General features: G+C 41.7%; 1 protein-coding gene across 15 annotated transcripts in view; it reads left to right on the top strand.

Annotated features, from left to right (window-relative positions):
• ptprfa (protein tyrosine phosphatase receptor type Fa) overlaps positions 1-12,334 on the top strand; it is a 349,840-nt gene that overhangs the window by 324,259 nt on the left and 13,247 nt on the right. For all 15 annotated transcript variants that reach the window (XM_037535019.1, XM_037535014.1, XM_037535013.1 and 12 more), the window contains 5 exons: positions 2,715-2,838; positions 2,945-3,120; positions 7,264-7,383; positions 8,146-8,300; positions 8,525-8,810. In XM_037535019.1, coding sequence (XP_037390916.1) covers positions 2,715-2,838; positions 2,945-3,120; positions 7,264-7,383; positions 8,146-8,300; positions 8,525-8,810 — 861 coding nt within the window. The remainder of the gene's footprint in view (positions 1-2,714; positions 2,839-2,944; positions 3,121-7,263; positions 7,384-8,145; positions 8,301-8,524; positions 8,811-12,334) is intronic.

Below are 12,334 nucleotides of genomic sequence, written 5' to 3'. Positions count from 1 at the left end.
TGACATATCATTATCAACATATTGCCCACCTCTAAAGCACACTGTCTTTTTTGTCAGGATGAAGGCACAAGTCTGAGACATCACCTTAATATGCTGTATAAGTGTTCCTACTTCATGCATATTTTATAGTGGTCAGTATGTATGAGTGGTTATGTTCTCCATTACAATACAAGTGAAGCTTTTTTCTGTCTTGCTGCTCTTTAGCTAAGAATAGTGTAGTACAGCCATTAGAGCAGTAATGAGCTCCATAGATGCAGTGGAGGTAGCAGTGTGTGTGTGTGTGTGTGTGTGTGTGTGTGTGTGTGTGTGTGTGTGCGTGTGTGTGTGTGTTCTGAATAAAGCTCTTTCCTGACTCTTGACTGTCACACACTTTCACCTGCTCTCCTCTTTTTACCTCATTATGGCACAATGGAGCTAAGGTCAGCTAGGGACGAGGCAGAGAGCAGACAGGGGTCAGGGTATATTTGTATTAGAGGCCGAGCTGTGGTGTGGTGGGAATAAAGGTGGACATCAGTGTTAGAATAAAGTCTATCATTGTCTTTTAAAAGCTTCATCCACAGTACTGCAAGCATCTTCAAAATGTGTTTTGAAGTTTAAAAAACTTGTGAACAGTGACCCTGTTGCACTGCATAAATGGCTGGAAACTGCACCAATGTGTGGCCAGATATACTGCATGTCAAACATTTGAGGAAACCCAGGCTTTTCAGAATGATTTCAAAAAAACAGGCCAAAACAATATGAATATTTTGTGGCTAATGCCAATTTTAAGGGGCAAAAAAAATTCTGATTGAGGTTCATATCTTTCTATTTTAGTTATAACACGCTTTACTGACAGATCTGATTGTCAATCTTTACTGTTCTTAAAATCAACTCAAATAAACAGCAGAAATTCAGAAAGCTAACAATAATATTCTCCTTCATAAAAGAGTGTTGGTTGACTACTAGGCAGATGTTACGTGAACAGGCAGTAATAGTGGCCTTATTATATCCTGCCCACCTGACAGGTAGTGAACCAACACTTGCTGTACAGCAGTGTACACTTGCCTTGTGTCTGTATATGTGGGTCAAATCTGGCATAAATGTTTTAAACCAAAAATGTAATTGAGCCAGATATGGGTCTGCAGCACGGCACATGCTGGAGGAGGACGCTGGAGGCAGGGTTCAGCGCTGCAGCAGCCGTTACTTTAATTTTCACACAAGATAAGCACAACAACCAAAACCAACTAACACTAAGCTGGCCACTTTTTAGTGGCTCAAGTTGGCTAGACTTTTCAGTCTCTTCCTGGAGCTGTTCAAATCTTCAGTCTGCTGCTGCTCGTCCCTCTCTCTCTCTCTCTCTCTCTCTCTGTCTCTCTCTCTGTTCCCTCTCAGCTCTTTTTGAGCACTGGAGCCGAGAGGGAACGCTCTACCTCCTCGTTACCACCCCCAGCTGGCAACTCGGCCGCCTGGGTCGAAGGTTTGTGTCACAACAAAAGCAGAGAACCTAAACCGGCTCTGACAAAAGTTTAAAATGGTTAACATGGCGGGAGCAGAAACTGGTCTGCAGAGGAGACGAGGTTTGTGCTCTGAGCTTTAAAAGACGGCAGTGGGACGGATGTCCAGCTTATGCGTCTCATGAAGTCTTCCTCTCACTGCTTCCTTAATAAGTACATGTGAAGTACAAGTAATTAAAACACAAACGTGTCAACTGGAAACCCATCTCACTCAGACTGGACCTCACGTGATGTTCTCTATCATGATAACGTTTTCTTTAAGTGGTTCTCCATGCATGCGCGTAATTTTGCATTAGATTACTTGTAGTGTGCATGTAAATGAAGATTTTAAATCAAATTGTTGAATAGAGTGAGATAAACACCTCAGTCTGAATCTGTAATTGGATTGTATTCAATCAGATTGGCAAAAATCTTTGCATGTAAACACAGCCAAGGCTGAGGCCCACAAGTGAACCAGGCTAATTGTGCTTACTGGAATAAGATACATATTGTAGTACTAATTCTTAATGATCTTGCTTTCAGTTCATTTATGTTTATTTTTCATTTTAGAAAAGTTTTTTGTGCTATTTGTTATGATCATACTTAAGCTTAGATTTGGATACATTTGGTATGTTTTTTGGCATTCCAGGGGTGACCAGTAGCCCAGTGGTAGGAGATATTGGCAACAGTCAGCAGGTTGTGGGCTCTCAGGACTTACCTAGTATTCATGGTTGTACCTTCATGAAAGGCACTGTCCAGCCTGGGCGTAAACAGTGGAATGACAAATTTCCCTTGTAGGATCAATAAAAAACAGCGTATTTGAACTGTGATGGTGTTTTGTGTTCAGATTAACCAGTTCAGCCTTTATATTGCTGTCATACATTTGAATAAGGTTTTGCTCGAACATAGTAGGTAGGTAGGTTCAAATCATGGCTATTCCACAACTAAGGAATTCTCTGACTATTGGTACATCATGTGATGAGATGAAATGAGATCTGTTTCTCCAATATTGATAAAACTGTGGGTCATCAATATCAGCCAGTATTATCAGTAAAACATAGGGCTCTAGTGTAGATAAGCATGTTTGTTGGTTTTGCAATAACTTCATATATTAAAGTATGCTTTATGTATGACAAATATACATAAAGCATTGCAGCTGAAATAACAGCAGGCAAACTCAGACTGATGAGCAATGCTTGTAAAGTGTCTTGTCTTTATTTTCTCCTTCTCCTCTGTCCACAGTCAATTGACCCTGGCCAACAGTTCACCTGGGAGCACTCCAACCTAGAGGTCAACAAGCCAAAGAACCGCTATGCAAACGTCATTGCTTATGATCACTCGAGAGTCATCCTGACCCCCATTGATGGTCAGTATGGAGCATCTTCTTCAGTGTAGTAGCAAGTGCTGCTTTTACAATAATGGGGTGTACGCTGCTTTGCGAGGAGTGTTAACAGTGTGTATTTTGTGTGCAGGTGTGCCGGGGAGTGACTACATCAATGCTAACTACATTGACGGCTATAGGAAACAGAACGCATACATTGGCACACAGGGGCCTCTCCCCGAAACGCTCAGCGATTTCTGGAGGATGGTGTGGGAGCAGAGGACCAACACCATTGTCATGATGACCAAACTGGAAGAGAAATCTAGAGTGAGTAAAGTCATACATAGTCACTTTTTACACAGGCCTTTTTACACAGCAAGCAGCACTTATGCATCCCCCAGTCATTTTCAGTGGGAGACTGAAAATGACAAAGCGATGCCTACGGAGAGGCAGGCTTGACCAGCATATATATGCTGGCAAGCATATGCCTACCCACCTTTGAGTTGAAAACATTGACTGTGTTGGCGTCAGCCAGAGAAGCTGCCTTTTTTGCTAGTGAAAAAATGGAAATGTGTATACACCATGAGCTGGCGGCTCTCTTCTTTAGATATTTATTTTTATACTATTTTCAGTGTTTTTTGCAATTCTTTTTTTTTGTGTTTAAATAATTCCACAGTCCATGCTAGAAGAGTGCTAGCTGTGCTAGCATTGCAGTCAACATGGTTACAAGGTTGCCAAAAGCCCCTAATACTATACATTTTTCAGTGAAATATGTGTGTGTGTGTGTGTGTGTGTGGGTGTGTGTGTGTGTGTGTGTGTGTATGCTATATGCATATAGGCCCACTCTATCTACATTAACTAGTAGGAGTGTAACTCTCTGACCTTACAGTGATTCTGTCGTTGTGATGCTTCAAGAAATCTCACATTTGACCAAAACTCCATTTCACACAGTGACGCAGTTATTTTTTAAAAGGCCCTGAATGGGGTATTTCCTTTCTCCTTGTCACTCAGCATACTTCTAGCCAACACAAGCATTAGTTAGCTGACATAACAGGATTGAAGTGTTCTCCTCTAAGTGTGTTGCGCTGTCCAATTATATTGTCTTAGCAGCAGTTTGAATGCGGTTGTTGACATCTGAGCTTAGTAGCATTGTGAGACAGGGGTATACGTACATAGAAGGTGAAATTGGCCATGAATAAATCGGGTTACAAAAACCCAGGTGTTACTTGAGGAACTATTAGAAGAATGCAGACAATAAAAACAAACAAAAGGAGGCCCATTCTACCCACCCAGAGAGCGCGAGGCCCATTGTGCTCTCTTGGACTCGTGGCTATGGACGGCTGTAGCATCACCAGGGTTCGAACTCGCGAGCTCCTGATGATGGGGCCAACACTTCGACGGTTGCGCCACTCAGGAGCCCCCTGTCCTGAATGGTTTTTATACTTTTATTGCAACATTAACCTTAATTTCAGTCAGTTTTTTTTTCAGTCGGATATTAATTCAGCCATTATTTTTGCAACCAAAAATAATTTTGTTTCCTATTAGTTTTATTAATGAAGTTTTGTAAAAAAAAACAGCAGAAAACAGACCCTATCTCATTTTCTTTTGCTTCGCAGTGAGACACACACACATAGACCGATCCTTCTCACTCTGTTGCTCATTTGTGCTGTGCAGTGTGTGTGTGTGTGTGTGTGTGACCCTGAATGGTGTTGTCAGGTACCAGGTCAGGTGTGAACGATGTACTTTGCAGTTCAGGAATGTGTGAAAGAGAGAGTGAGGAAGATCAACGGTGCGACACCTCAAATTAAATTATTAACACTGCTACTACTGCTGGCTATGATAGAATTCAGCATATCTGAGTCTTTTTGTATCACCTCAGAGTACCAAGCTCTGTTCTTCATTACAAGAAAAGATCAAAAAACAGTAGACAGAACTAAAAGAATGCTTAATAACTGTGTTGCATTACAAAGTAAGAATAATTAGGCCTGCTTAATTGGATTTAGTGCAGCACAGTTTGTAAAACATTTAAAAAATTCTTGTCATTGTAGTGATTATTATGAGGGTATATTTCTAGATGTGGCACTACAGCTTCTATTCTGTCTTTTTAAATCTCAGAAAACCAAATATTGTGATGCATGTCATTGTATTGTGAAAATGTCTTGAAGTGATGCAGCACGGTGGCGCTGTCGCCTCACAGCGAGGAGGGCCTGGGTTCGATTCCCCGGCCGGGCGACCGGGGTCCTCTCTGTGTGGAGTCTGCATGTTCTCCCCGTGTCTGCGTGGGTTTCCTCCGGGTTCTCCGGTTTCCTCACACAGTCCAAAGACATGCAGTCAGGCCAACTGGACATGCTAAATTGTCCCTGGGTGTGGGTGAATGTGTCTGTCTTAGGATTAGGCAATCACATAGTGTGTCAAATTTGAAAAGAAAATAAATCCGTTTCAGTCTAAATTTCTTTTTTTTTCCCTTTGTAATCATCCTGAACATTATGAATGTAATATAAACATGCAGGAGGGGTTGCAAACACATTAGTCATGTTCCATTTACCTGTCCATTATACTAATTAATTCCAGCAGAAAAGGTTTCATGCTCCAGAAAGACTTTTTTATTATATTTTTAAACTTTGAAACGAGTCGATTTGACCCACAACATAATAGGAGATTAAAAGCAAAAATAATCATGCTTTTCCCATAGCCCCTTTTCTTGGGTCCATGGTAGCAATTTTAACTTCTCCAAAAGCATTGGAGCTTTCTTCAAACCACTGAGGCGGTGAGCAATAGGGATGTGCACTGTGACTCAAATACTGTCAAACTTTCAAGGTGCCAGTATCTGACTACTGAAGTCACTCAGGTTGTGGCTGAGACGTTAGAGGTAGCACGGCTGTATCACTAACGAGGCTAGTTACTGTAGTAAATGTTAAGTAGGGCCAAAAACAATGAAAATATATTTCTCTGAAATAACATGTTGGCACATCGTCCACTGAGGAGAGAATACCTCATATAGAAGATGAGTTGTAATCGGCATTCAGCATGACACTGGTGAGGTCTGTTAGCACGCTGGCTCATCTGAAGAGGTAGCCTTCTTTGCTCATCCAACACAAAAAACTACCAGTCGCTTGGCTATTTTCCTCCTCATGCTGCTATATTCTTGACCTCTGCTGTCATACTGAAAGGTAAGCCCTACATTATTTTCAGCCAAAGTCCTTTTTTGCTGTACCTGCAGTGAACCGGGGGTCGTTTTGCCGTTTGATCATTGATGTTTTAGTCGCTTGTGCCTCGTTCCCCAAGAGTTTTCTAATGATCTAATTGCTGCTTCTACTTTTTGTCACAGAGGTGATCATATTAAATGATTCATCGCCAAGAATTTTAAACATGATTGAAAATATCAGGATGTCTTTCCCAGCCAAGACTGGGAAAATCGCTTTTCTGAAACTGTGTGTGTGTGAGAGAGAGAATGATCACCCCTGTGGGTTCCTCCTTTTCTGCCTGTGACAAGAGTGAGTTTCTCAAAGCACTTGTACAATAGAAGGTGCTTATATTTAGTTAACTCCTTAGCTTTTTAAGGCTAACACAAAAACACGGATGTTTTTCCATCTTTTCCATCTTTTCTCTGTCAGTCACTTGTCAGTGCTGTTGTTGCAGTTATCTGAATGTGATCTGATGAGCGGAGAACTTACACATTATTATTGGTTTGTCTCACAAGCTGCTTTTTGGAACAAGAAAGTGCATGAACAGGAAGATGTCACATATCAGTTTTTTGAACAATACTTATCAATACTTCGCCGTAGCCGTCAATATAGTGCTCTGAATGAGCTCATGCACACACTGAAAAAAACTTGGTGCATCCAACAATAAAGGAGAACTTGTATGTGTATACTTGTCTGTATGTGGGTCCACACTTCAATACAGACTAGAAAACAAACATTTTACTTAGTACTTTGTATGTGTTCTCCGTTTGTGATGGACTGTGTTGATGCAGCGAGCTCAGATATGCAGGGTATGTCCAGGTGGCTGCTCTGCTGTCCGCCGCACACTTGTGAATGTGTGCACGTATGACAGGAAGTGACTCAAGAATGCTGTCGGATTCTAACCTAAATCACCTATTTGGGCTATTTACAGATCGATAGTATTGATGTAGAAACTTCATAAGAGAAGGAAACAACATGCCTAACTTTAAATTATGTTAATATAATTTTTGTCCAAGTAGTTTTAGTCCATTTCTGTCATGAAATGGTCACACAATGTGCAGGGCAACTGGCCCTTCATGTATACAAAGTTTTCTTGTGATAATGATCATATGTAGAGACTGCATGCATATACAAAAAATCAGGTTCCTACAGTGCATACAAAAAAGAGGCTTTTGGAAGAGATTAAATATAGGCTGCCTTTCCATCCATCACAACTCACTGTTTTATACATTTCCGATCTCTGCAAGATGAATGTGTTATTTTTGTATGTGCTTTTGCCCTGTAGGTGAAGTGTGACCAGTACTGGCCAAGTAGAGGGACGGAGACGTACGGGATGATTCAGGTCAGCATGCTGGACACCGTGGAACTCGCCACCTACAGCGTCAGAACATTCGCTCTATACAAGGTACAAAATTCACTCACATAACACAGAGTGGGACTGAGTGAATGAGTGAGGAAGTGAGAGAAGGAGGGAGGCAGTGAGTAAAGGAGTTGGATCAGCATGTGTTACTAAATCTAAGTCAGTACATTTATGGATCATTCTACTGATCTTGCTCAAAGTCAGAGTTAAAAACACATTTCAGAATTTAAACCCCTTAAATGACCAAAGTTTTATTTGAATATATATGAATTTATATGTGTGTTTAAATATAATGTCAATTTATGCCTTGGGTTTATATAGATCATAATACCTAAGGTGTTTACAGTTACTTTTTGGTTGCTGTTGTTGTTGTTTTTTCTTTTTTTTGTTGTTGTTGTCTTTTGCTGTGGGACCACAGTTTGCAAATGTTGCTCATTTGTATTCCCCTTTTTTATAATGTATAGGTGCTATATAATTAAGTGATTAAGAGACCCTTATTAGTCCCGCAACGGGGAAATTTCACCTCCGCATTTAACCCGTCTGTGAAGTGAAACACCGCATACACACTAGTGAGCACACACACTAGGGGGCAGTGAGCACACTTGCCCAGAGCAGTGGGCAGCCCTATCCACAGCGCCCGGGGAGCAGTTGGGGGTTATGTGCCTTGCTCAAGGACACACCTCAGTCATGTACTGTCAGCTCTTGGGATTGAACCAGTGACCTTCCGGTCACAGGGCCGGTTCCTTAACCTCCAGCCCACAACTGCCCCATAATAAAGCATTTATTAATATTATTCACTCCTAACAGAATGGCTCCAGTGAGAAGAGAGAGGTGCGGCAGTTCCAGTTTATGGCCTGGCCAGACCACGGCGTTCCTGAATATCCTACACCCATCCTCGCCTTTCTCCGCAGAGTTAAAGCCTGCAACCCACCAGACGCAGGACCAATGGTGGTTCATTGCAGGTAAACACTGCAGTGTGCTCTCTGTTTTATTCTCTTTATAGCGACCCAATATTATATTACAAGGGGGAACCCTTTTAAGTCTACAGTTAATTTTGTTTCAGGGAGAAATTATTAATATAAAATTGCATCATGCCTTTTTGTTGCTAGTGGTAACTATGACTTCTATAGGTTACCAACAGAAACATGAGGTCAGTCTTTAATGGCTGTGTGCGTTTGTCCCTCAGTGCGGGTGTTGGAAGGACAGGCTGCTTCATCGTGATCGACGCCATGCTGGAGCGCATGAAGCACGAGAAGTCAGTGGATATTTACGGTCATGTAACGTGCATGCGAGCTCAGAGGAACTACATGGTGCAGACGGAGGATCAGTATGTGTTTATTCATGAAGCCCTGTTGGAGGCTGCCACCTGTGGACACACTGAGGTTCCGGCCCGCAGCCTCTACACACACATCCAAAAACTCACCCAGGTGCCCGCCGGAGAGACCGTCACAGCCATGGAGCTGGAGTTCAAGGTCAGGACACACTTACACACACACACACACACAGTACAGCAGCAGTCGCAAACCTGGGCATTTTTCAAATTTGGAACAATAGTGAAGATCCATTAACCCCTTAAAATGGGTTATATATGCTTCATTGTTGAACTTGGCCAAAAACCGGCTCCTTTGTCAGGAAAAGGATTGACTGCAATACTAAACAGCCAATCACGGAGTGGAATTTCCAGCCAGATATTTTTCATGTTCACTGTGTTCAGAATGTCCAACATATTGAAGATGCTCTTTGCTGATGGTTAAACTAAGCAGATTCATCTAAACAGACTCATATATTTTTCATCTTGACAGAAGCAGTAGGGGAATTCGTTAGCTAGGTTACGTTAGCTAGTATGATGGACATCATACTACAGTCACTGTAGTAAACCCCTCAGTGCTTTCGCTTAGCTAAGAAAAATATCTGTGGAAATTTATGCAAACCCCTTAGCTAATTCCTTTAAGTAAGGGAAACCCCTTCCTTAAGATTAACGCTTAGATTGCATCTCAATGGTCCTGCCCTTTTACCTTCAGACTGTGCAGATGCCCTCTTGGTCGGCATGTATAATTGGGTTTTAAATAGCCATCCTTCAAGCCCTGTTCAGCAAGGCTCAAAAACTGAGCTTGGTCATCACACGCTTTACCGCACTTTGGCATCCACTCTGATAGCGTGCGGAGATTTCTATCTCTGACCAGTCGCAGGATGCATGCATCACCACAGTGCTAGAAATCTTGAAATCTGAAAACTTATCTTTCAAAAAGTGTCACATTCCATGATGTGGTTATTTTGAATGGCAACCAAACATAATGTGTGTAGAAAGGGTGTTAATCATTTTCTAAACCAAGTTGTTATTATTGTAAAAACAGAGAGTTTTCGCAAACTACGTGGAGCCCTTAAAAAGAGTCATAACTCACAGCAGGTAATGGAGAACCATACAGCTTTGTCTTTTTCATAAACACCTTAAAATAAGTAACAGCATTTAGAACACATACAGAAATAGGGCAACAGCCATCTGTTGTTTGCCTGATAGTGAACCTGCATTTCATTTATACTGTTAAACCTCAGATTTGGATGGTTACTTATCATACTTTATTTCAGTCATCATATCTGTCAGCTTCATTTATGTGTTATTACTGCTTATTAATGATTTAATGTGTTTATGGCCTAATTAAGAATCATTAACAGAGTCATTTTAAACCATTGCTAAATGCTTTGTAAGGGTAGTCTTATTGTAAAGTTGTACCAGTAAGCTTAGTTCATGTTCGAGTTGCTCCTTTTTTTGTTTCAGCGTCTAAAGCACCCCAACCCCCCCCCCCCCCCCCCCCCCCCCCAAATGTCTGCGGCCTGGTGAATTATGAAATCCATCTTCTATTTTAGGTTCTTCAAACTAGCACCCCCCTTGGCTTGATGCAGCTTTGCGCAGTCTTGGCATTCTCTTAAGCAGCTTCATGACGGCCCACCTGGGATGCTTTTCCGGCAGGCTTTTAGAAGATACACGTGTACTTGCACTGTGTGGCTCAGAAACAAACTCCTTTTTGGGGCATTTAAAAAACTGACTTTATGTTCTTTATATTTTGTTAATGATCACCTTAATGATTTATATTTACATTAGAAACCACTTTCAGGCTTTGAAGCATAATAAAGTAGATCTAATTGTGTATAAGATTAGGAAAAATACATATTCAGTCTGCTTGGTCCAAACATCTGCCTGAAACTATAGATACGCACCCTGCCATGTAAGCACTCACAGAAAACAGCTGTACTCAAGAGTTTTCTTTTCTGTCAGTGTCATTCACACTTCACAGCATGTGGAAAGCAAAAGCAGTCAACATGGGCAGAGTGGTTTCGACAAAAAGAGGGAAAGCCTGAACCTTTGTGCCGGAGCACTGTGTGCTAGCAGGAGACCAGGAGAGAGAAAGAGAAAGAATGGGAGAGAAAGAAATGCAGACAGACACACAGGGACCATGGGATCATGCTTTTTTTATGTGCAAGCATGTGACTGAGTAACTGTGTGTGTGTGTGTGTGTGTGTGTGTGTGGGTATGTCTAACTGTGTTTGGATGTGTAGGGGTGTGTAGGGGTTTGTAGGGGTGTGTAGGGGTTTGTAGGGGTGTGTAGGGGTGTGTAGGATTGTGTAGGGGTGTGTAGAGGTTTGTAGGGGTGTGTAGGGGTTTGTAGGGGTGTGTAGGGGTGTGTAGAGGTTTGTAGGGGTGTGTAGGGGTGTGTAGGGGTGTGTAGAGGTTTGTAGGGGTGTGTAGGGGTGTGTAGGGGTGTGTAGAGGTTTGTAGGGGTGTATAGGGGTTTGTAGGGGTGTGTAGGGGTTTGTAGGGGTGTGTAGGGGTGTGTAGGGGTGTGTAGGGGTGTGTAGGGGTGTGCGGATGTATTTTTTATTATTTTTTTATTACTTTTTTTGGCAGATGAATCAAATCATACTACATAGACTTTAGAATATAAAGCAATTATTGCTACAGTAAGCACTAGCACAGTGGTAGTGGTGAGACCCTTGCATTTTTACTGCTGTAAATGCTTTATTTTCTACATATTTATTAAGCACCCGAGGATTAATCATAACTTGAATATCTAAACCTAAATGTAAGTTGCACTAGCTTTGAGAGACAGGCACCTGCTCTGCTGTATTGTTGTTGTGGTGTAATCTGCTGTGTTGAGGGAAAGTTTCAGATCCCACACCAATGAGAGACACACCCTGTGTCTCAGGTCAGGCACTATGCATATATTCTTACACTGTTCACCATGACTGCAGCTATCTCATTTGCATAATCCATGAATTGACTGTTAATCCGGTTAATTCATCCACAAATCTAGTGTTCCTTTCTCTGTTCCTTTCTCTTTGCCACTGCCATCGTTTAAGCCACCCGTTCCCATACAGTTTCAATGAGCCATTGTCGACTTTGCCTCTCCGATGCCATTTTAAGAGCCATTCCATTTCTTTATCAGCTCAAGTGAAGTTTGTTAGATGAACCATCAAGGATGAGGGAACACCAGTGAACACCAGTTTCACATTCAGCAGCAGAACTTGCCCAAAAATGCAAAGCTTTCATAACTCACATCACACTCCCAGATGGGTGTTTAGGATGGGCTCTAGGCAGCAAATTACTCCATAAAAGACAGCTAATAATAATAACTCATTATATAGTATTATAAATATTATATTACAATCAATACAATCCATGTCTGATAATGTATCAAGTGTATGTATGATCACTGCAAATTAAGTGTGTTGTCCTGTGGTTTAGTGTGGGTAGGATACTGGATGTTCATTAATGTTTGGTAAATGATGCAAACCTATATTTCAAGTAGGCTTACCACCATGAACGTGCTGCCAATATGCGCAGCTTCATGTCTAATTCACCCTCAGTGATTTTGTTCTTGGCCTGTATGCGCATGAGCTGGTACTCTACGCAAGTACTCGATTTGAGACACAGCCAGAGACAGTGAAAGTGACACAGTTTCCACTGCAAAGCTCTGGAGCCCAAATTACACTTCAAACA

The sequence above is a fragment of the Pygocentrus nattereri genome, chromosome 26, assembly GCF_015220715.1.
Source record: "Pygocentrus nattereri isolate fPygNat1 chromosome 26, fPygNat1.pri, whole genome shotgun sequence".
Lineage (NCBI taxonomy): Eukaryota > Metazoa > Chordata > Actinopteri > Characiformes > Serrasalmidae > Pygocentrus > Pygocentrus nattereri.
The sequence above is the reverse complement of the archived record's forward strand: the minus strand, read 5'-3'. Positions and strand labels throughout refer to the sequence as shown.